Source organism: Vanellus vanellus (assembly GCF_965231255.1).
Source record: "Vanellus vanellus genome assembly, chromosome: 3".
Lineage (NCBI taxonomy): Eukaryota > Metazoa > Chordata > Aves > Charadriiformes > Charadriidae > Vanellus > Vanellus vanellus.
This window is the reverse complement of record NC_138907.1, coordinates 8497419-8520540: the sequence shown is the minus strand read 5'-3', so window position 1 is coordinate 8520540 and position 23122 is coordinate 8497419. Positions and strand designations below refer to the sequence as shown.

Below are 23122 nucleotides of genomic sequence, written 5' to 3'. Positions count from 1 at the left end.
GGCAGTGTTAGGAATTGTACTTTAAAGCTTCTTATAAAGTAGTATAAAATGAGCCGAAAGACATAGATGAAATCTGATAATTGTTCTTTCCTTAGCGGAAATATGTTTGTCTATTCTTGTATTTTTAAATTGTGTTTCAGTTCTCAAATGAGCAATGTCTGCAGAAAGGTAATAGCAGAAGGATAATGATGACACTTTCTTTTTTAGAAATTTTGTGTCGAATACCTCTCTTGGGAGAAAGAGTTTGGACAGTTAGGAATCATAGAATTTGAATTTCCCAATTATGAGTTTTGCTGGTTGATGGAAAAAAGTGTCATACTTAAAATCAGTTAGAAGACCGCCAGTGACTGTCATTACGCAGTGTTATTGTTGCTTTATATTGAGGTGCTGTGGTGCTGCATCACACTAATCTTTGTAGTATCCTTTGTGGTTTCGTAATGGAGGAAGGATGCTATGGAAGCATTATTATCTTCTCCATGACACAGAGGAAAAGATTTGGGAAGAGAATGAGGTGGTGCTGAATTTTCATATATTTCATCCACCGCAAGTTTACAATTTCGCAAGTTTACAATTTCACAAGTTCGTATTTGATAGTAGACAGAATTGAATAGGCTTATTAGTTACCTGTACAATAAAAGCAGCTGAAAAACTAACGTAGTATGGTGATGTTACACGAGGGTTTGTCTAGGTCCTGACTGTGCTTCTCCTTATCAAAAGCATTGTGATTTTATTGGACAAGCGGTATCCTTAGTCATTTAATTTCTTAAAATCTGACCTATAAAGTTTGAAAGTACAGGTGCTTTTCCTTGCAGCTTCTTTAAGAATTCTAAACAGATGTTTTAAATTACTTACTTATCATAAAATATAAAGATCTCTGGTTTCAGACAGCTTGTGCTTAAACATTTAACGAATAATGGTGCATGAAATTAAAAGCAGGCTTCATTTAGTGCTTATATATTCCTCCAATGTTTATTTAAATTGTTCACTTGAAGTTCAGTGGGATACATAGCAGAAGCAGAGTGGCAAACAACTTCATTTTAAACCTTTTCTGTACACAAGCTGACAATGGCCAGTGGCATAAGTGATCTATATATTGACATAAAAAATTTTGAATTTCACTCGCATTGCATCATAAGCAGAGTTAGACTTCTAGAAGATTTTAAGTTTAGCTGCACTCCATTAAAACTGGGGGATGCTAGAGCACTTAATTGGTTACACCACGCCACAGTCAGTATTTAGACCAAAGTTCTGAAGCCTTTGAAAGCTAATGTAAACAATGAAGCTGGTAATGGTTTCTCCACTATGGAAGAGTATGAATGTAAAACATCTGATGAACAGCTGGTTAGTCCTTCAGCTGGGTAAGTGTAAATAAAACACTTATTTTACAGTTTAGTATCAAATCTGCGTGGGGCTAGATCTGTCCAGTAGCTACAAATTGGAAAAAAAGCACAGAATGAGAACTCTTATTGACCACATGCTTTGGAGTAGGTGACCTTCATCATGGGAGTAGTTTAATTTCCAAGAGATGTAGAAGAAAAAAATGTTCTTCACTTGTAGCTGTAGTTCCTCCAGAGCCAGGCTGAATGTTGAGGCCATTATTTGCCTTAACACTTGTTAAGTCTATACGCTCTATCCCTGGTCAGAGGCTGAATGCAGGTCTTGGTGTTTAGTTGTGGTTGCTCTTGCAGAACTTGATGGGATCAGTGAATGTGGAGCTGCTATGGAGACCTGTTTGCTTATTTTGAAGAGGCCGTTACTGCAGATTAATAACTTACAAAATCTATAAATAAAAACTTGATAATGGTTTCTATATGTCAGCTAGCAATAACAGAATAGTTGAGCTTTGAAGGCGGGAAATGCGTTTTGTAAAATACAATTTTGTGACTGGGGGAGGTGAGGATTAAATCAAAACCATTGAAAGATGGTTTCCGTTTGTTTTTTCCTACCCCTTCTTTCTGGTGTGGCCAGTCAGTGCTAACATTATTAGTTAATGCTGTAGATGAAGTTTTGCTTTGGATTTTTTCATGCCAAATTCTTCAGTGTTATGCCAGTATAACTGGGAAGGAATGATGAGACTTTAAATGGTATTAAAAGCCCCAGGTTTTTGCAGTTTTGTCATTAGCAAGCTAATAGATCAAAGATTTGTCTAGCAGTTCTATTTTATTGCAGTAAAAAAATATTTTCAGCTAGTAGGCATATTTTGGTTTACTTTTACTGAATATTTAATCGTACAGCAAGATTCTTAAGAGTACAGAGAGAGCAAAAATTACGTAGGAGTGTGGGAGCCAGATTACTTTTTCCTTCTAATGAGAAACCATGATGACTTTAATATAGATGGCCGTTATTTTGGTTGCACTTTTTCCTATTTAAATGCTAATTAATTATAATGTGCATGGAAAAATGCTATTACCTATATTGTTATTTTTTACAGAAGTCTCCACTCTTATTTCTTTTTCTCAATGGCTTGGCTGTAAAAAAATGATTTTTAGAACTAAATTAAGGAAATACGTTCCTAACCTTTGAATTCACAGTGTTTTGAGATCACTCAAATTCATTCCTGTGTACAGTACATGGATTCTGTTTAGAAATAAAGTATGATACTACTTTTTACCATTACTTTTGCAGATTTAATAATGGATGCATAGTGTTCAACTGTCTAGAATCTTGCTTAAAATAGACCTACTCATTTGCACTGTATTGCTGTGTTAAAATACACTCTTTAGCATAATTGTAATCCTCAGTAATAAGTCTGTATATCCATCAATATCTTTGTGTGTGTATTTAGGGCAATACAATGGACAGCATGTTTAAAGTAAATAAATAAATGCATGCTATTTATTCTGGCAGAACTGGGATTCTCATGAGTATGGTTGTGGATGTATAGGTAGAGCATCCCTTTGGATAACATTGTAATCTTAAGAGTTTGTCTTATGTGCTTGAAGCTAAAGTTATTATTTATTTTTTTTAAAACCCTTTTTAAAAAAAGTCTCACAAAACACATATTTTGAGTGATTACTTTTCTCATTTTGTACTCCATTGAAAAAGATGGATGTTTTGTTCATGCAAAGAAATACCTGTAAAAATGAAAGAATTAAAATGTAGTGTTACATGTTTTGCTGCAGACTCTTCACATAGAAAGAAATATACTGCCAAGTTTTCTCTTTAAGTTTAAAAAGGGAGAGGCTAGCACGTGCAAGTTATTCAGATTATTGAAAATTTGATCAGTGATGATGGCACATAGTTGACAAAAATACTGGGAAAATGAAGAAATATGATTGGTTTATTTACAGACTTTTCTTTCATCTATTCTTTCCTTAGTGTGGAAGAATGAAAAATACTTAAAAAAAAAAAAAAAGTGAAGGATTAACCCAGTGTAAGGATTTCTAGAACTAGACATTAATGGCAGCAAGTAAATGATCAGTAGTTGCTGTCTATTTTTATATGCATTCATACAGTCTTAGTGTTTTAGTATGGCCTTAAATATGCTATCATCTGCTTTAAATACTGTTTGCTGGCTGTGTTCTGCTGGAGTAGAACATTTTTAACCATTTTGATTAAAAACATTATTAGTATTTTTCAGTAGAACCTTGAAAGAACCTTTCACAGGCCTTGAAAGAGGAGGAGGAACACTGCTTATTAATAAAAAAAAAAAAACAACAAACAAACAAAAACAAAACCCCTGAGTTTCTGAAATAAAGATTAAAGAATGCATGTCCCCTATGAAGAAAACCACGTTTTTTATTCTTTGGCTTGCAGAAATCATACCATGTACTCAGCCAACATTTGGTTGATGTAGTGAAAGTAAAAGAGACAAACTTAATATCTTGGAAAGCATGGAGTAAAAGATTTTGATTTGGGTGGTAGAACTCTTTCCAAACCTTTGCATTTCTATTTTAACCAAACATATTTTCCTGTATTGTTATCTGTTATGATTGGTTGGATTCTTGGTTCACAGGGTTTTGGTTGCAGTCAATGAGTAGGTATAATTGGTACCTAGTAATAGTTCTTGTACAAAGCAAGTGGCGCTTTAAAGATAATATCTGTTTGTATTACATCAAATAAGATATTACTGTTTATTAAGCATACCACATATATTATTTACCTGCAATATGGGCTTCTATTGTAATGCCCACCTTGTATCGCTTTTGAACATGGCTGTTTTTACATCAAGAGAGAAAAGGGTAAAGCTTTTGGTTTTCCTTACTGTAAAGCTTGAAGTTGGTTCTTACTGTTTTGTTGGTTTTGTTGTTATTTGCATTAAAGGAGTAATTTCAATCATATGAATAGCTGTGGGCAAATTGAAGGAGGCTGATCTGCTCTAAAGTTCTTGTAGCCAGCAAATCCTTTTACAGTGTCTGTACGCTAGTCATAGTACACTAATTTATTTAAAAGAAAATAATTGAAACGCTTGTTGCAATTGTACGTTCAACTTTAAATCACAGTGTATTACAAATGTGTGACTAGGGTCTATTTGGGCTTAAGTGCAAGAACTTGGTTAATTTTGTGGCTCAATACATTTTAAGTTATTTGTAAATCATACCATTGTTTCCACACTTAAAAGTATAGGAATCTCATTTCAAATTACAAACCAGAAAAAGAATACTTAGACTTGGTTCAGCTAACTTTAAAACTTTTCCAGCTTCTGATAGAAGATGTTTTATAACGTGTGTCTTAAATTAACAATAGAAAAGCCACTTTAAAAAGTAGGATATGTTTTGGCTTTTCTGCTAATATTCATTAAACAGCAAGGAAGACAGTCTATAGCAGTTTGATGATGTCTCTGTACAAAGTGCTTTAAATTGGGAAGAATGAGTAAACTGTAAAAGTGACCCAAATTTGCTTGATTCTTTTCATATGTGGCCATCTTTATATTAATTAGAGTATGGAAAGAACTAAATATTGAGATGTGATATTTTTCAACTTGACACTCCGTTTTTCATTATTATATCGTTCTTGATCCAAGAACAAATGGTTTTTCACTCACAAATGTAATTTCCAATATTTATTTTTTTTTATTCCATGTAGCTCTCTTTTCCTTTTTTGATTACTGGTAGCTTAGTAGATTGCTATTTAGAAAGTTACTCATTAGAAACATTAGAAAAAATAAACTGATGCCTTTGTAAAAGCACTGGTTGACCTGACAGTCTTTTCAATGCTTAGTGACAAGATTAAAGGGGGAAGGCAGGAAAGTGAAATAAAATAAAAATTAAAAAAAAAAACAAACAAACAAAAAAAAAAAAAACAAAAAAAAAAAAACAACCCAAGGAACTACTGCTATTGCAAATAATTCTCCCCAATGATTTTACCCAGGTTCACCTTTTCTAGCCAATGAAGATGGTGTACTCGGAGGTGTGATAGTTCTTCGGTCTTGCAGGTGTTCAGCAGAGCGTGAATCATCACAGGAAAAGCCAACTTTACTAGGTAAGAAATTCTTATTTGCTTCTACTTGAGCTAGGTGCTAGCTCAATATGAAAGATGAAACGTCTGTGCATGTTTACCATTGTTCAAAGGCCACAGAGAAAACAAAAAGGATTGAAATTGTTTGAGATGATAAAACTCTAGAAAATGAAATAGTAGTATTAGCCTTGTTTGTTCTTTAAAACTGCAGAAAAGAGCATTCTTTCTGACTCATTATTTCTAAGCAGAATTGTGATTCAGAGGGTTGTGTGGGATCCTTCTAAAACCATACCATAGAAATAACAGTTGCCTGTGGCGAGGCAGGGTATGTTCCTTGTAGGAAAAAAATTGCACTTTTAGCTAGGGGTAATGTGTATGAGTGTTTACTGCTTCTCAGTGGTTTATACGCTAAAAAGGTTATTTGTTTGTCCTTTTTGCAGGACAAAATGTGAAAATTTGGAGGATACACTTAAAAATTGGAAGGAAAGTTGTTTTATGGTTAGAATTCTTTTGTTGTGCCCAGGAAAATCTCTTTGGATAAGTCACAGTTACTATGTGCATATGCAGACAACAGGAGTACTTGCTTTTTTATAATTGAGATTAGGAAAAAACTGTACTCATCAGTAGCTGACTGGTTTAAAAGGCTCTGAGCTTTACAGCCTTTCAGCCCTGTTTATGTCCTGGAAATGAGATCCTCATCTGTCTCGCTGCTTTGCAGCACAAGTGCACTATAGTAAACTGTCATGCAGTTTGTCGTAGAGAAGCAGCTAGGAAACTGGACACTGTGGACTACTTGCAGAGGTGGGTGGAAATACGACCCAGAGACAGTAAAGCCCGTGTTCCTCTTTGAAGGCAGGGATTTGAGGCTGGGGGCGTATGAATTACTTCAGCATGACACTGGTATCATCTCCTTTCCTGTGGTGCTCCTCAGATGTGGGCGTGTGTGTCTGGTCATGCTATGTGCTTATGTATTGAGTCACGTGGACCTGTCTATTTATTAAGCATATTTATGTTATGCTACCAGAATTAAAAGGGTTTTTTTCCTTTGTATAATCCTCTGCTTTATTATTGTTTCCCCAAGTGTTTCGTAAATCCCTGTCAGTAGCATTACAGGTTTGAAGTGGCTTTCATATCTTTTAAGCTCTGACGTGACAAACTTGATCACCTAATTTAACTTTGTGTATTAGGGCAGGTCATAGCATCTCACCTGGTAATTCTTGAATTGCATAATTTCTTTTTATTCTATAGGCTATTTGTTTAGAAAGACACCTCGCTTTTTTTCTTTTTTAAATTCATTACTGCTTTTGCCCCACTAAATTTGAACGTTGTGTCACCAGAGTTTGCCTGCTTATAGCCACCCTGGAGTAGCAGGCAGAGTGTGTGCTAAAGGTGAGCCAGCGGATACATTCTTAATGATGCGTTAACCCACACAAACTCCAGTATTTATTGCTGTCTGTTCAGTAACTTCCAGAATGTTAGGGTCAAGTTGTTATAGTTGCACAGACTGAGTATGTTATCTTTCAGTTTTGTTCTTGTATTACACCTTGTTAGTTTGCATTACAGGAATAACTGTGACATTATTGATCTAGTGGAAAAGCATCCTACAACATAAATTCTATCCCTAAAAAGGAGTTCAGAACATGAAAATACAAGTTTGATTAAATAAGAACAAACGAGATCAACTTAACCTTCAATTACTTATGTTTGGAAGTAAGAGAAATATTTCTATTTATTTAATTTTTGTCATTCATGTAAGAAAACATGTCCCTGTAAAGGAAGATTTGGTATTTTTCCCTCAAAAATTAGTAAAGAAAGTCCCCATATGTCATACATCGTAACTAAAGACTATTTGTCCATCAATTTTTGGTTTTCTTTCCACTGAAAAAAGATTAATGTAGTAATGTAAGTATGTAATTTAGGATTTTTGTTGTAATTCCACTACTTGTAGTAGCTAGCAATAACTATGTTTCATGCTAGTACATGCTACCTTTGGTTGACAATGTAGAAGGAAAAAATTTTTAAAAACGTAAAAGAACATGCCTAGAGTTATCAAAGGCAAAGGAATAATGTTTTGAGGGTATTTGGCCTGAACTGTTGCCCAGCTTCTCAAAATTGAAAGATAAGATTAAATTTGTCTCCAAAAAATAGATGCTTTCATTGACAGTTGAACCTTTAGGGTGTTAGGGAGGGGTTGGCCTCATCGAATGCAGTTACATTGCACTAAATATGTTTCACTCTCTGAAAGCTTTTGACTAACCTTTGGCGATAACAGTCATGAATCTATTATGGGGGGAGCAAATCACATACCTAAATGAAGTTAATTTTTCTTTTATGACAATATCTACATATCTGTCAGAATCTTCAAGTCTTGCCGGGATTGTCTAAACTTTGATCTTCTACTTCACGTTAATTGCTATGCAAGGATAAGTTGTTCAAAGGATAAGCGTACTCAGCATGCTGTGACCTTCGTCAACCATATTAAAGAAACCTGAGGAATAGGAAGGACTAAGAGTTTTAAAACCATCTAATGATACTTTTTGCAGTATGTGAAAGTCTCTCTCTAAAGAAGTATCTGGAAATAGCTTTTCATGGCACCTTGTGCAATTCATGTAAGACTCCTCCTTCATGTAATCCGAAGGAAAAATATATACTTCAGTGCAATTTTTAAACCTTTTACAGTATTCTGTGAAACACCCTGAATTCTGATCAGCTAGTCTGTCTTCCTTTTCCCCCCTTCCAAATTTTGTACTTAATGAACACAAAGAAAAATGGCTGTGACATAGAGCAGGAAGAATGGAGTGTGGCAATTTACAAAGCTCCACTGGATGGGAGCTAAACATGCGGATAACGTGCTTTTTTTTTCTGAATTTTGTGTTGCAGCTGAGTAGGGAGGGGGTGTGTGTGTGTGTGTTTTATATAAAAGATACCTGTGTATCAGTTGGTCTTTAACATTTATATCCTATATGAGCTGTGAGTATACAGTACCAGGAAGCTGATGCTGTCTAGCTAGTGCTAGACATCAAAGTAATCAAACCCAAGAGTCATGGAACAGAATCATTGAATTGTTTAGGTTGGAAAAGACCTTTAAGATCATTGAGTCCAACTGTTAAGCTAGCACTGCCAAGTCCATCACTAAAACATGTCCCTAAGCACTGCCTCTACCTGTCTTTTAAATACCTCCAGGGATGGTGTGACTCCACCACTTCCCTGGGTAGCCTGTTCCAATGCTTGACAACACAGGTAGCTGTAGAGAGCAATAAGGTCTCCCCTGAGCCTTCTTTTCTTCAGGCTAAACAACCCCAGTTGCCTCAGCCACACCTCATAAGACTTGTGCTCCAGACCCCTCACCAGCTCCGTTGCCCTTCTTTGAATGCGCTCCAGCACCTCAATGTCCTTTTTGTAGTGAGGGGCCCAAAACTGAACACAGTACTCGAGGTGGGCCCTCACCAGTGCTGAGTACAGGGGGATGATCACTTCCCTAGTCCTGCCGGCCACACTATTCCTGATACAAGCCATTCAGCATACTTTTGGGACCAAGTCTTGCTCTAATTTTGCCAGGCATTTTTCTTGCTTATTGTGCAGTGTTATTTTGCTTCCATTGAACATCTCTCTTCTTTTTCCTGCAGGATTATTTTGCTTTTACCAGGTGTCTTTCCTGCCTGCCCTGTATCTTCAGTTCTCATCTTGTAGACTTTACTGCTTCTGCATGTTTTCCTGTATCCTACTTGTGCAGCTAAACCATAAATCTCCATTTACCCATTGATTGTTACATATGATATATATATTTATGCTCAGTTCTGTGAAAAAATGCTTGTTACTGGTTATTCTGTTCATAATGTTACGATTCTATGCAATCCTTGTACGCCATTTGGGTTTATGCTATTGTAGCGTGCTTATGGCTGAGTTCAAGGCAAGCAAATGGAAATTATATCAGCCTCTACTTTATGGGTGGAACAGACCTCTGCTTTAAAAGTTGATTCTGTCTTTTAACTGTAGTTGCAGGTGATGTATTTCTTGTCTTGGAGGCTCTATATCATTGAAGTAACATTCTCATTCTGGGTATTACTTCTGCAGTGTGTGACTGCAGATAGTGCAGGAAAATCTTTTGTTTGATAGCTGTTTCTTTTGAGACTGAATTATTCTGGTAAGTAGTTTTTGTTCTTTTAAGTTTGTTTTTTGTCCTTTCCCAAACTATAATTTGAACTTTATTTGTTTCTCAAGATTCCAATCGTGTTAAATTACATCTTATATTTTAAACCAACGCATTTTTTGTGACTTCTTGCATTCTTCTTTATAGTGGAATTTCTGTGGAGCCATACAACAGAGAGCATGTGTGTAGGATATATGTCTGCACAGGATGGAAAAGCTAAGGTAAGCCATGAAGAATAGGTTGTAATACAGTAGAACAATTGCAGAAACTAGGAGAATGTGAAGTAATAATAATGAAATATATAAGACATTTCTACCATTAACAGAATGGAAAAAGTAATAGGTGCATAAGCAGTTAAATGTATCTGTTGATTGGGCATTTTTTTCTAATTGCAGCAGTTAACAAACCTACGCTAACATACGTATTTTGTCAGGAAAAGGTGCCACAAACACAATTCCATTTCCTCTGCTGACAGTAACTGTTTGAATAATTTTAGCTTGATTCACTTACACTGGCTATTTAAGGTTGTACAGTATTTTTCTGTGGGCATGTCTTTCTCCAGATAAAGCATTTGCACCAAGGAAGAAGTAGTTCCTAGAATAGCCTCTGTGGTAAAGAATTTGGATATTAACGTGCATGGTTCTTCTAGTTTCTTGAGGTCTAATTATATTTTTAATTTCTGGAATGAGAGAAATATGTTAAAACTGAGTTTAGCAGTGGAAACTGGAAAAATGCTTAACGTGAAACAGTAGAGATTAACCAAGAGGATGAGAACCACCTACTCTTATGAATATAGCATTGAAAGGAGAAAAGGGCAGGTTTTGCAATGCAGCAACTCGAGCATTTAGGAGAGGTGTTTGGACAATGAGAATGAAGATGGGAGAAGCTGCAAGCAGAGCCAAAATCATAATTTCTGTAGGTATGTCTAAATTTACAGCCATCGGTATTCAAGACTAAGAGTGAACAGCCAGAAGTAGTTAAAGGAAGTGACAAAAGGTAGACTAAGGCGGCTGCCTGATACGGTTGAACTAACCGGGAGGCCGGGGTGCTTACTGGATATTTGCATGTATTAGAGGAGAAGATAGCAGCCAGGAAGTTTATACCAGCAGATAAGAGCAAGAAACATCCAGCTTTTTGATGGTAGAATTTAAAGAAGAAGAAATTTTAAGGTCTGGAAAAGGAAAGAATTTGAGGGCCTGAGTATGTTGGCTTTCTCCAGAAATGGCTGCTTGTGGATCTGCCGAGGGAGAAAGTTTAGTCAGCAATGGAGGGGGAGAGGAGTACAAAACCCAGATCTTTCTCTCATGTTCTTTTTTTCTTTTTTTTTTTTCCACCCTGTACTTCATTTGAGAGATAAATACAAAGGAGGATGTGAGTGAGATAACAAAAGAACATACAAAAGAAGGAAATTGACATCACATATTTTAAACAGCAAGAAGGGTGTAGCATGCTGGTTGAAGCATTGGGAATAAATTAGTTCATCCTCAAGGAGTAAAATGTATTGGGGAAAAAAAAAAAAAAAAAACAAACAAGAATGCCCCAGAAGAAGGAGGAAGATAAAAAAAGCAGCTGGTAAAGGAAGTGCTGGTAGAGGTGTTACTGAAATACTCACTTTCATATCTTATGTAGAGTTCTTTGCAGTTGATTATCTGTGGAATAGGGTGTGTTTTTACTTTTCTTAATATTTATTTTAGATTTATTAGAAAAGAATCCAAACTCAAGCTAAAAGCTCAGACTGAACTGAGTGAAGCTAAAGCAAGCTCAGCTGCAGATGTTCTAGTATTTGCTAGTTAGTTTAAAAGTAATTATATTGTGTTCACAGTGAAAGAAGGATAATTATTAGAATGGGCAATGTTAAATTATTACAGTGTGCACACCTGCCTCTGGCTTACACTGCAAGCTCAAAATATTCTTGTTTCTTCCTGGTAGTGTCTGTCTAATTAATTAATAAATGCTAAATATTAAATCTGTCTGGTAATGAGCACTAGCATGACAGTGCCATGCCCAGAGATGTTTTCCTACTCACAGTTGCAACATTTGACATCTGGTGTGCATTGTTTTCATACTGCTGGTAAATTCTCCAGCTGGTAATCTTGATTGTGCTGACAGACACAGCTGCTCTTCTTGGTTCACTTTTAAATTATGTTTTTGACCTTCATTGAAGAGTTAATCCCCCTCCCTTTCTTCCTCCTTTGAGTCTGTGGCCACAAATGCTTTCCAGAGAAAAACCACAAATGCTTTTGCTGCTGACTTCTATTGATCAAAAAAAGCCTTCTGTCATAAAAGCTGGAATTCTATTCTGCTACAACTATGGCTAAGTTATAGATGGAAAACTAGGCTTGAAATAGAACACAATGCATTTAAAAAAAAAAAAAATCCCTTTTCTTTAATAGAGTAACTGTTTTGGTACAATTAATTTTGAGTACTTGCCATGAAAGAATAATGGTATAAGAATTCATAAAAGTATAAAATATCACTTGTTTATGAGTACCATAGGAAAATGATCAGGCAGCGGCTTGTAGGGAAACATCTTGCTTTCCTGTTTTTCTAGGGTGGTAAAGAGCTTCAGTTTTTATTTCTTTCATCAATCTAGGACTCAAGTTTTATTCTTAAACCAAGGGATTGTCACAGTGGCTGATTCTGTGTTGGTTCAATTTAATGAACATGAAACCGTATTTTTATAGCAAGACTTTTAGAAAGTGAGAAGGTTTTAAGTGTGTACTGTTATGAATTAGACTAATATTAGAATCGTAATTGTATAAAGGGGTACATACTTTGAAAAAAAAAAAGATCCAGCTTTATAATCTTTAGTGTGATTCTTTTTGCATTGGTGGTTAATGTATTTCATTGTAAGACCTAGCTCCTGAAGCCCACGTGGAGATTATGGCGATATAGGCGGCTTTTCTCACAAGGCACTTAGACACTTACAAGCTAGATACCAGCTCACCTGCAGACCCTTGTATGCTCGAGAGGTGGAAACATACTCAACCCATTAACTATCAGTAACTCCTTAAAAGAAAAGTGGGACAGGAAGTAGGATCGGAGATGTGAGGTGGATTGTACACGCTGACCTGCCAGTGCTTCTGGCTGTTAACACTGTGAGCTCTCCAAGTACTGATTTGGAAGCAGCCTTGCAACAGGGGTTTGTTTCCTCCCAGTTTCGAAAAGACTGGGCTCTGCAGCCCGCCACTCACCTCCAAACTAGACTGCCTGAATGCTAACTCGCCAGCATAAAATAGCTGAGCCTGCAAGAGCTGTGGAACAATTTTGCACTGTGACTAATAATTGTTTGATTTAGAGCATACTTTCTGGAAAGGTGTCCAGTCTTTTTGGAAAACCAGTTGCCTGGAAAAGTCACTGTTTCCTGTTGAACGTTGGTTTAAAATGTTCAGCTGAATGTTAATTTAAAAATACTGTGGAGGCTTGCCAGGTGAACTAAGTTCACACCTTATTGCTGACACAGCCATCTGGTTGTGTGGCCTGTTACTTGCCTTTAGCTCTCTCTCAACACTGAAAGTATTTCAGCTCCTCCACCACTAATAGCACTGGCAATGTCATATTTACTACCAGCATAGTGGATATCTCATTGACTTCCCTCTGATTCTTATGCTCTTGAACCCTTACACCACTGCTGATCAAAGCATATGCTTCCTGGTTCGATTGTACTCTTCTTTGTTTCTTGTCATCCCTCTTGACATGAGCAGTTTCATAATCACTCAGTGCCAGTGTTTGTCACATATTGGACGTGGAAGGAAGCTTTTTTATATACTTCTTGGAACTGACCTGGTGCCTGGGCGCCTCAGATATGAAGAGCTTAAGGAACAGATTTATTCTGGTTTAGAAGTTGCCAGTCTCAGACTTCTTTCCTGAAGCAATACCATGACAGATTGTTTCAACATTAGGCTTGTTCTTTGGGAAGATGAATGGATTTCCTGAGATCTCCTGAAACAAGTTCCTGCAGTGCCATCTACGTGATGGCAGAATTGTCACGTAAGATGACACTCAACTGTTTCTAGCCATTAGTGAGACTGTAAGAATATTCTAGGCTGCTGTGGAAGTTTCTGGCTGTGGCCGTGAGAATAGACAGGAAGTATTAGTCTGTGGACTTCCTCTGCACTTACCCGGCTCCTTTTGCAGTAGTAACTGCTGCACCAGCAAAGGTTAAGACTTCCAGATTAAATGTGAGATAAAATATCTTCATAAACTGAGGAGGTATGTTTTTTCTTTTTTGTTACTGTGATGTTGACTCATGAGTTCTTGATATGAATTCAAAATCTTTGATAAGCAATTAGGTCTTTTAGATTTCCTGCCCAAACTTTATTCTCTTTCTGACACTAGTCTTCAGAATAACTTTCCAGATGTTTTTTATAGATCCAACAGCTGATCATAGCATCAGCTAAGAAGGTCATCCTGTTACTGGAGCTCTGACCTCTTTAAAAGGTACTCTGGCAGCTTTCAGTTAATCAGTTCCAATTTTCCTGAACTGGTTAGGTTACGTTCTGAGAGCTTCAGCAATTGTATTGTCACCATTGGGAAAATAGGTGTATTCTGATGACTACAGTGTTGCTTCCTGGAGTTCTGTCCATCGTGTTGCAGGTGATGTGCAATATTTGAGGTCTTAACGGTTGGTGTAGCATTTGGTAGAGCAGTTTGTGTCATTTTGCAATGAAGGGCTTTGAGACCTTCTACCATGTAATTTGGGAGGGGAAGAAATAAACCCTTGAATTCACCCATAATGACCCTTGAATTCACCCATAATGTGATTTTAGATGTAAGTGGAGAATGAGAAGGAAAGGAGGTGGGTAGAAGTTAATTGACTCCTCTTAGTTACATAGTCTTCATGTCTTCTTGTTCCTTGTCTGCTTGCCTGATGGAGAACGCTGCAAAGAAAAAGAAGTTCTTCAACCTCAAATGACAGTGCAGTGTATGCGTGCCATGTGAATTCACATACCAGCTGCATCTCTTGAAGGTTCTGGTTATGGATAGGCATCATTTCTGTGATTGTGTTGTGTATCTGTACATAATCAAGCAGGAGCCTTTTATCTCAGGCAGGGTCTACAGAGTATTTGTTCACTCGAGGCCCAGAGAATACTCTGTGGACAGAAAGTATAAGTGGGCAGGATGTGCCATAGAACTTCTTTTTTTCCTGGATCTCCCACGTTTCTTATGTTAATGATTGAGAAAAGTTGTTGTTGAATGATGTTTTTACTTGAAAATAGGTACTTCCTCACTGTATTCTCAGTAGTATTTGAAGTCAAGAGTGCTTTCTTTCCAGTGAAAGATCCAATCTCAATACCAACAATGTGCAGTTTTGGTCCTGTGTTATCTGTGGGTATCTGAAATAATTTGTCAGCTCACTATGGTTCTTAGTATGTATAAATTTACTGTATGATCTGTTTATAAATGCTGCTAACTTTTGCAATTATTGTAAATGTTGCAATACTTTTGAGATACCCTTGTAGTTCACCTTATAGGTTTTAGTTTTTGAAACAGCTAGATGACCTAGACAATGAATTTCTAAAAATCTAGTTGTAATATTGGATGTAATCCAATTCAGTTGCCAGTTTAAATCTCTCTTTGGCAGATATTCAGTTCTTATAACATGAATTACTAAGCTTTATGTTGTGGCAGGTTTTAATATTGCAAAGCTACATACGCAATTCTTTCCATTTTCTCATGAACCAAATTCAAGTTGCTTTGCAAGATATGGGGTAACAGTAGTGGAGAGTTGCATATTACTGTGTTTGAAAACATCCATCAGCAACAACTGCTGTGTACATCAAATGTTGTGGTTGCAATATACAAACAGAAACTTTAGCTTTGACAGTTAATTTCATTTTCCAGTATGAGAAAACATAGTGGACAGGGAGACCGTTTCCAGTTCACTTTTCCTGTTGAGATGTTAGGTGTTGCAATCAGATTTATCTGCCTTTACTAGCACTGTATAATTTAGCAAAATTACTTCCCTCTATGTTTGAAGTGATACATATGACAAACACTGATTGTAGTGACTGTTGTTGGTTTTCTGATGATGGGCTTCTTTATCTTACTTTGTGAGTAAATGGTCTGTGAAAGCACTTTGTCAGGAGAAGGGCGGTTATCCAGTGCTCGTTGGGTGAAGAAACACGTCTTGGAAGAATCCTAATTCTAATTTGAAAATTAGTGGAAAAATTTACTGGGCCTGTTTAGTTAACAGAAATACTAAGTCAAATAATTCAGTCATTCATTTCAGACTACAGACACAGTCTTTTAACTTCATGAGACAGGAAAAGTATATGTCACTGTTATACTTTTTTTTTTTTTTTTTCTTTAATCTGTACTCTTCTCTGGAGTCTGGGGAATCAGTCAGAAATTTTCACTTGAAAAGGACTCTATGTATACAGTAGAGCATCCAGTTCTCTCTTAAAAATAAGGTGTTTATATTTGTTGGAAATAACCTTCAGTGCTAAGACACCAGTGAAAATATTTGGCTTGTAGACCTTCAGGGAAATTAAGGGCTCTGAGATAAGTTCAGGTTTTTTGGTTAAGTTCTTGCACAAAGCCAGTAGTTCTGGAACTCTCCTCATATTTGGCTGACATATTTCAGAACAGAGCAGAGAAGATGGGACTGTGCATCCGCATGTGCAAATATAAATGCAATAACCTAATTTATCACCTGCAATTCAGAATGGTAAAAATCACATTTTTAAGATATGTGGTAGTATTTTAGAATACCTCTACAAAAACCTGGGCCACTGAGCTGAATAGATGATTTGTTGGTGCGTGGCTTTAGACTGTCTAAATACATGTGTGAATGGTTTAGAGAGATTAAAATGCTTTAGTTTTCAACTTTCTTAAAATACAATATATTTTTTGTAATGCATTAGATTAATGTTTTTAGATACATAAACAGTGTACAGTAATAAACTTAACGCACAGAATGAATTTGAGCTTGGAAAACTGTTAGCTTCCTAAGCAACCTGTGTATAGAAATCAGTACTTTAAATGCCTGAGAGCCAGAAGCATGCCATCAGTATGTCTGTCTTTTTGCCAACAAGGACAATCGTTATGGAGACCCCCTTTTCTTTTTTTTCTTTTTTCCCTTTTCTTTTCTTCTTTAAGATTTCACCGAACAAGTTGCACGTGGGATATTCTGACAGCAGCAGTTGCCAGTATTTTGTGGGGCACCTTATCCTGTCATATGGCAGGTGTACATTCAAACCATGTTGGAGGAGAGCTTCCCAGGAGATGGAGCAGTACAGGATGGCTGTTGCTGCCAAAATAGGCTATTACTGCCTAGAAAATAAATTGAGAATGTGTGGCCAGATGGTTCTCATGGTGGATGCGTGTACCCAGCTAGAAAGCTCTGAATTTCTAAAGAATATATGGGTTTGGTGGTATTTTTCTTTAAGGACTAAAGTTGTAGAAAGCAATTTCATTAAGTATATGATGTACTTGGTCTTCCATTATGTTTCAGCTCAGTAGGGTAATGAATGGAAAAAGTTTGTTTTATAAATTATTCTGTCCAAAGTGTATCCTGAGCATGTAATACGAAAGCTAAACACATGAAGTACTCCCTAGATTAACTTAAGAACTGAATGTGCTGCCATCTGGTAGTTGTACTCTGTCCTCTTGGCAGCATTTGGTTGACTTTAGTTTTCTCATGCAGCGCTGTCTGTCTTTTGGCCTAAACTTTATATTCATTTTACATTGTATTTATGCTTTTAATGAAAATTAAAAAAAAGGAACTACAAACTAATGCTTTTATGTGAATAAAAGGAGAGAAGCTCTTTAAAGACTAAAAAAATCTTTTTTATATTAGTTGGTCCTAAGGTTGTTTCAGAATCTTTGTCTAGAAGACATGAAGTAAGTCTTGGCACAACTTGCGGTATTTATGTTTGTTTGTTTGTTTGTTTGTTTTTAAAAAAGGTATAGTAAAAATATGTGACTTGAAAAATAAATCAAATGTTCATGACGAAAAGATTAAACCATATATTGTCCCTGGAGCAATTAACACCTATTCCAGGGCAGAAAGACCTATTAGTTTTGGACCTATTAGTTTTGAAGGGTAATGGGAAATGTTCCAGTGTGCATCAAAAGGGACTGAGAGATAGTAACGTTCCACGGATGGTGTCTGCAGCACTGGGGTTGGGGGAGTTGGTTGCTCTGTGGTTTTGGTTTAGTTAGGAGGGAAAGAGGGAAACGTTGTGTGTTTGGATGGCAAGTACTTGGAGCAAGAATCAGTGTCTGAAGGTTAGTTAGCTTGTTAGTGCTGTATGGAAAGGTGGGAAGCAAAATCACGTATTTCATCTAGCATTTACCTTTTTTCCTTTTAAACTGTGGGCACAAGGTTCCTTCTTGAAGCTGCAGACAAAGATCTGTGATTGATTTCCTAGCTGTCAGAACCTCTGCTCCCACTAGGCCCTCACCAACCTCCTTTTTCTATAGGAAAGCAAATCAAATCAGAATATTCTCAGGGACAGTAAAATTTCCATTGATGGAGCTGAAGATATGGATAGCCCCATTGTTCCTAATCTACCTTTCCTTGGTGTATGGTTTCCTCAGAGAGAGGCTACCATGAAGCTGAGTGGAGGATTAATTCAGGAAAACTTTTTCTTTTCCTGTTTTTGTGCTCCCAGGCACAATTTCCCCCAGATGTGGGTTCATTCAACTTGTAAAGCTGACGGACTAATCGAATTCAATTAAAAGCTTTCCAGTGTTGGGGTTTTTTTGTTTGCTTTTTATTTTTATGTTTTCAAAATCTAAACCTAATCCACTCTACAATCTGGACTTAATGTAAAATATGATGTTGGAATATAAAAATGTAGCAAACTGTACAAATAAGTTCTGTGGTTGCATTTAAAAATATTAAATGTTCTTTGATCTTTCTTTTTGTTTACTAGAGTTTGTTCCTATGGTTAAGAACAAGGGAGATATAATTGTAAGAATTCACTTGGGAGTTTATCTGAAGTTGTCTTGACATGGCAATGTCACCCTTTCGTATTACTTATTAGGTAACATATTTTAAACACTCTTAGATCTGTCTCATTTTTGTTCTACATAAGGCAGCCATGGGTGAAAGTAGTGAGTAGTGTAAAACAGCATCTGTATTTGCTCTGTCATATAAAGTAGGCAAATAAACAGGATGCAAGTAAAGGCTTTAAGAAAGGTTTTGTTCTATGTGTTTTGGGTCTTTCTGTAAATGGAAATGTACAGATGCTAGTGTATACTGGGTTGGGGTCTCTTGTATAGGAAATATGTTTTTCCTTTTATAGGAAATGAGTTTTTGTGTAGGAATATGTTTTGACAATGACACTACTACTTGATAATGTATTGATAGATACTGACTCTCTGCTTATCCCCTCTTGTATATTTTCCTTTCCTTGCTCAAAAACTTACTAGGACATTATGCTTAACTGACTTTTAAAAATAACAAGATCTATAAATTTTATATTCAATGAAGCCTCACATTTTGCTCCTGCAATTACATACAGGTCTATTAGGCGTTTAACTTTGGGTTGTGGGATATGTCAAGCCTATGCAAAAGGTTAATTCATAACTTGGGTCAGAGAACTATTTTATGCAAATCAGGTCTGTTGTAGTTATAATGAAAAATATCAATGCTAAGATTCATGATAATTCATGATAGTGCTAATATTTCTTCTGTTTCAGTAACAAGCTTCCTCTCTTCTGCCTCTTGGCAGCATCCTTGGGCCTCTGTGCTTTTTATTGTATTATTGCAATGATCTCCTAATAATTCTGACTGATCACTGCATAAGCAATCTCACTTATAAATGATGCCTGCCATACAATGGACTGCTGGTTTTCTTTGATCGTGGTATCTCACTAAACAGTCAGCAGCATTCTTCCACTGTGGAAATTTGCTACTGTGCCCATCGAATAATGCAGTTTTTACACTGTCATCCTATCCCACTTTTCATTTAGAAATTTTCACAGACCTGGAAAAATGTCTTGGGTCTGTCGGTCATAAAATAAAAAAGATCCTTCTTCCACTTGTTTTTCTTCCTTTTTCTTTTTCTTTTTCTTTAAGCTTATGAAATAACATCTCCAAAAATTGTCAGCTACATTTTGGGGGAAACTGTAACAGATTTGAAAGGAATCTTTTCTTCTTGAAGTGGTAAATCAGGGTCATAACCAAAATTGTTCTGAAAGTAGGAAGATGTTCATATATCAAGCAGGAAGGCCAGAGATCAAAGTTTTAGCAGTAAAATGAAAACTTGTAAATGTTTTTAATTAAGTCTTATTCTGTAATCTAACTGAAAACAAGACCACCTAAGAGCAGACACCAGGATACCCTTATCAAGAATGGAATTAAAAGAAGCTGCCTCTGAGATATAAAATGTCTCTTCAATGCAATGAATTGTGGTTGCAATCTGAAATCACTTTCTGCCTAATTAGTGCAAGTTATTCTTACTGAACTTTTATATCTATACTTTTTGTCACAACCCATTGCCTTATAGAAAGTTATATATTTTGCAGCACTTAAATCTTTTAAATGGGATAATGTACTTGCAAAAACTTAAGTATGTAGTTGGCTGCACTTACAGGAAGCTGTAATTTCTAAATGCCAGCAACTTCTGTGTTGTAAGCTTTATATTGTAGTAGGAATAATTTCTAGTTCCTAATTTGATAATTGTTTAAGCCTTATATAGTCTGTGCATTATTAAATGCAACTCATGATGGGAATGAAGGCCAGCGCTCCTGCTTCGGTGGGAGGAGGGATGGTTGGAACGTAGCTTGAGCTGGTGAGTCCCTGCCATTGCCACTTTCTGCCTGGAGCCTGTGGAAATGCTGTTATCAGCCCTGTTGCATTTTAGAGTTCCACTAAGGCTCTTTTTTATGTTTTATCAGAGCCCACTCAGCAGCTCTGAAAGTAAGAAACAGTAAAGTTTGTAGAAATGTGCCTCTGACTTCTTTTTGCTGTTCTGTTTAAGCACCGCTTTAGCCACTTGGCCATATTGATGTATCTGTAAATGGCTTTTGCTGTAGCTCAAAATCAACAATGTGGATGAAAATATAACCAGTTTTCACAGTATAAAAACATGTGCAAAGGGGGGAAAAAAAGTCATTACTTCTAACAATAAGTCAAAGTATCTTTTAATAAGTGAATGCCTTTGCCCATTAGTAATAAAATGCACCTTAGCATATAAAGGATCTTTAGCAGATTTTTAGTGTCAGAGTTACAATAGAGTTATAAGCGGACGTTTTGTGTACACAAACACATGCACCCGCTTTCTGGCTTTTACTTTCTGGCTGAAGTATTACAGAGCCATCTCAAAGGCCTGCTTTTAAAACTCCATTAAAAATATGCCTGTTGACAGAAACACAATTGCTGTTTGGGTCCATTTATTTGAGAGTTGGCAACAGATATTTTAGAGGAAGTCTTTGGGATTTTTTAGGTGGATGAGTAGGTATTTTATGCAGAGAAATTTCTTCTTTGCATCCTGATCATTGCAGTTGCCTTATGCTCTGAAGGGTTAGTTTATCTCAGTCAAATAGTTTATTGTGTCTAAGATTTCTGTAAGGTATATTTCTGTAAGGTATATTTCTGTATGCAGTACTATACTTTTTTGAACCTCCCTAAGAAATAGACATATAGACCATGTAACGCCACAGTTATTTTTCTTTTGTCTTCATGTTGGATATTCCTTTCTTCTACTTTCAGTGCGCTGGGTCATCCAGTTTACCTTTTCTACACATCTGTCATGGTCCTTCTCTTCGTGTGTTAAACATTAACGCAAACAAAATAAAAAAAGAATCCCAGTTGTTTGCAGCTTTTCAAGTTGCTTTGTAGTTTGCCCTCAGACTTCAGTGATGGAACAGCTTAATTGTTCAATACTTACAAGCTTGCTTTGTGTACTGCATAATTTTGCCTCTCTTCTCACTCGATAATACTCTCTTGACTTGTCCACAGACTCACATTTCAAGACTTCCTCCTGGAGCCGTGGCAGGACAGTCCGTGGCAATAGAAGGAGGAGTTTGCCGGCTGGAGAGTCCAGAAAGCTCAACGAACAGCTGATTCCTCACTTCATTACAAAGAATGTGAATGACTTTTTGTACAATACGTTTTTTGTCTTTTAACAGATGTTGGAAATTCTACTCTTGTTTTATACCCCGTATTGCAACCATGTGCACCATAACTTAAGACAAGTGCTGCTGTAGTTTATGTTCTCACTCTGTGAATGGGGGTGTGTGCATGTTCATTTTTTCCCTAATAAAATAGGAACTCTTCCCAGTTGTGCAAAGATTATGTATGATTAATGATTGTGTTTTCATTATTTCATGTTTGAAAAATAACCGAAAGTTAAAAAAAAAATTAATTTAAAGATATGGTCATAATTGTCATTTATGTTCTAAATTTAAAAGTCACAGGCCTTTTTAAGTGGCTATATAATTATGCAAAAATTATTATCGTTTCTACGTTTCTCAGTGGTTTAAGGAAATCCAGAGGTGGTTTAAATATGGGTTGTTTTTTTCCTCCCCAATAAGGAGGACTTTTTTTTTTGTCAAAGAATGGTTTCAGTGAAACAAACTAGAGCAAAATTAAGGCTAGAATTGTTTTTAAATAGTCTTATAGGTCATATCTCAGTTCCCAAACTAAGATGTTAATAGCTTCAAGCTGTATGTATTACAAAAAGCTATATGAAGATAATGTATCGTAATGCAGTCTTTATGTATAATGGAATATTACAGTGTAAATAAGAAAACAAAGTTTATGGAAAGATTCGATATTATTCTTCGCTTCTGTTTTAAATCTATTTTTAAGAGAGGTACAGAAATGAACATATTACTGGATGCGAAGTGCAATGTGTATTAAATGGATGTTGGGAGGTCTGATACTAGCTTTCTTATTGATAAAGTGACTTCCTAAAGTCCAGCCACAGCATGGGTATTTATATAACTGTGTGTAAAATATATGTACTGTGCATAAATTTACTGTAATACTTTTTATACCTTCAACAAAACTGCATTATAAAACAACGTAATCCTTGTCTGCCTTGTGAAGCATTGGCAGCTGAACTGTCGTTTGTCACCAGTTCTGATACGTTAGCCAGATTGCCTGAGTCCTAAAAGTGAGTTCTGACATACAATCTTCCATTCAGTAGTTTTTTCTTCACGGCACTGGCAGCAATAGAAGACTTTTGTAATTAATTCATTGTCCTGATAAGTATGCCAAAGAGAAACTAAAATAGTTCGTTTTTTTTCCCTGGTGGATATTTGATAATTCTGTTTTCAGAAATAGTGGATGAATAGATATTCAGACTGTATTCGCTTAATCGGGCATTGTACTTGCCTGTTTTGTAATGTTGTGCCTGCCTATAACAGACATACTTGACTGATTAAATGGTTACATTGATTGTAGTACCAATCTTTCATGGAAAAAAAATCTTAATAAATTTTTTTTAATAGCCTGAGTTCATTTTCACTGTTACATTACAGCATACACTGACATACTGTGATCTTTGTGTGTTTTTTTAATTGTGACAGCAATGTAGTCCTGTAGTTTAAAAATATTTCTATACAGTTCTGTAAGTAATATGAAACAGAGGTTTTCCAGGTTGCAGACAAAAACAA

General features: G+C 36.2%; 1 protein-coding gene across 2 annotated transcripts in view; it reads left to right on the top strand.

Annotated features, from left to right (window-relative positions):
• The window catches only part of TASP1 (taspase 1), a gene marked incomplete at its 5' end in the record, with an annotated part of 85040 nt that extends 62122 nt beyond the window's left edge, over positions 1-22918 (top strand). For both annotated transcript variants that reach the window (XM_082481439.1, XM_082481438.1), the window contains 3 exons: positions 5311-5421; positions 9695-9768; positions 21462-22918. In XM_082481439.1, the coding sequence (XP_082337565.1) occupies positions 5311-5421; positions 9695-9768; positions 21462-21566 (290 nt within the window). In that variant the 3' untranslated portion in view covers positions 21567-22918. The remainder of the gene's footprint in view (positions 1-5310; positions 5422-9694; positions 9769-21461) is intronic.
• Positions 22919-23122: the final 204 nt, after the last annotated feature.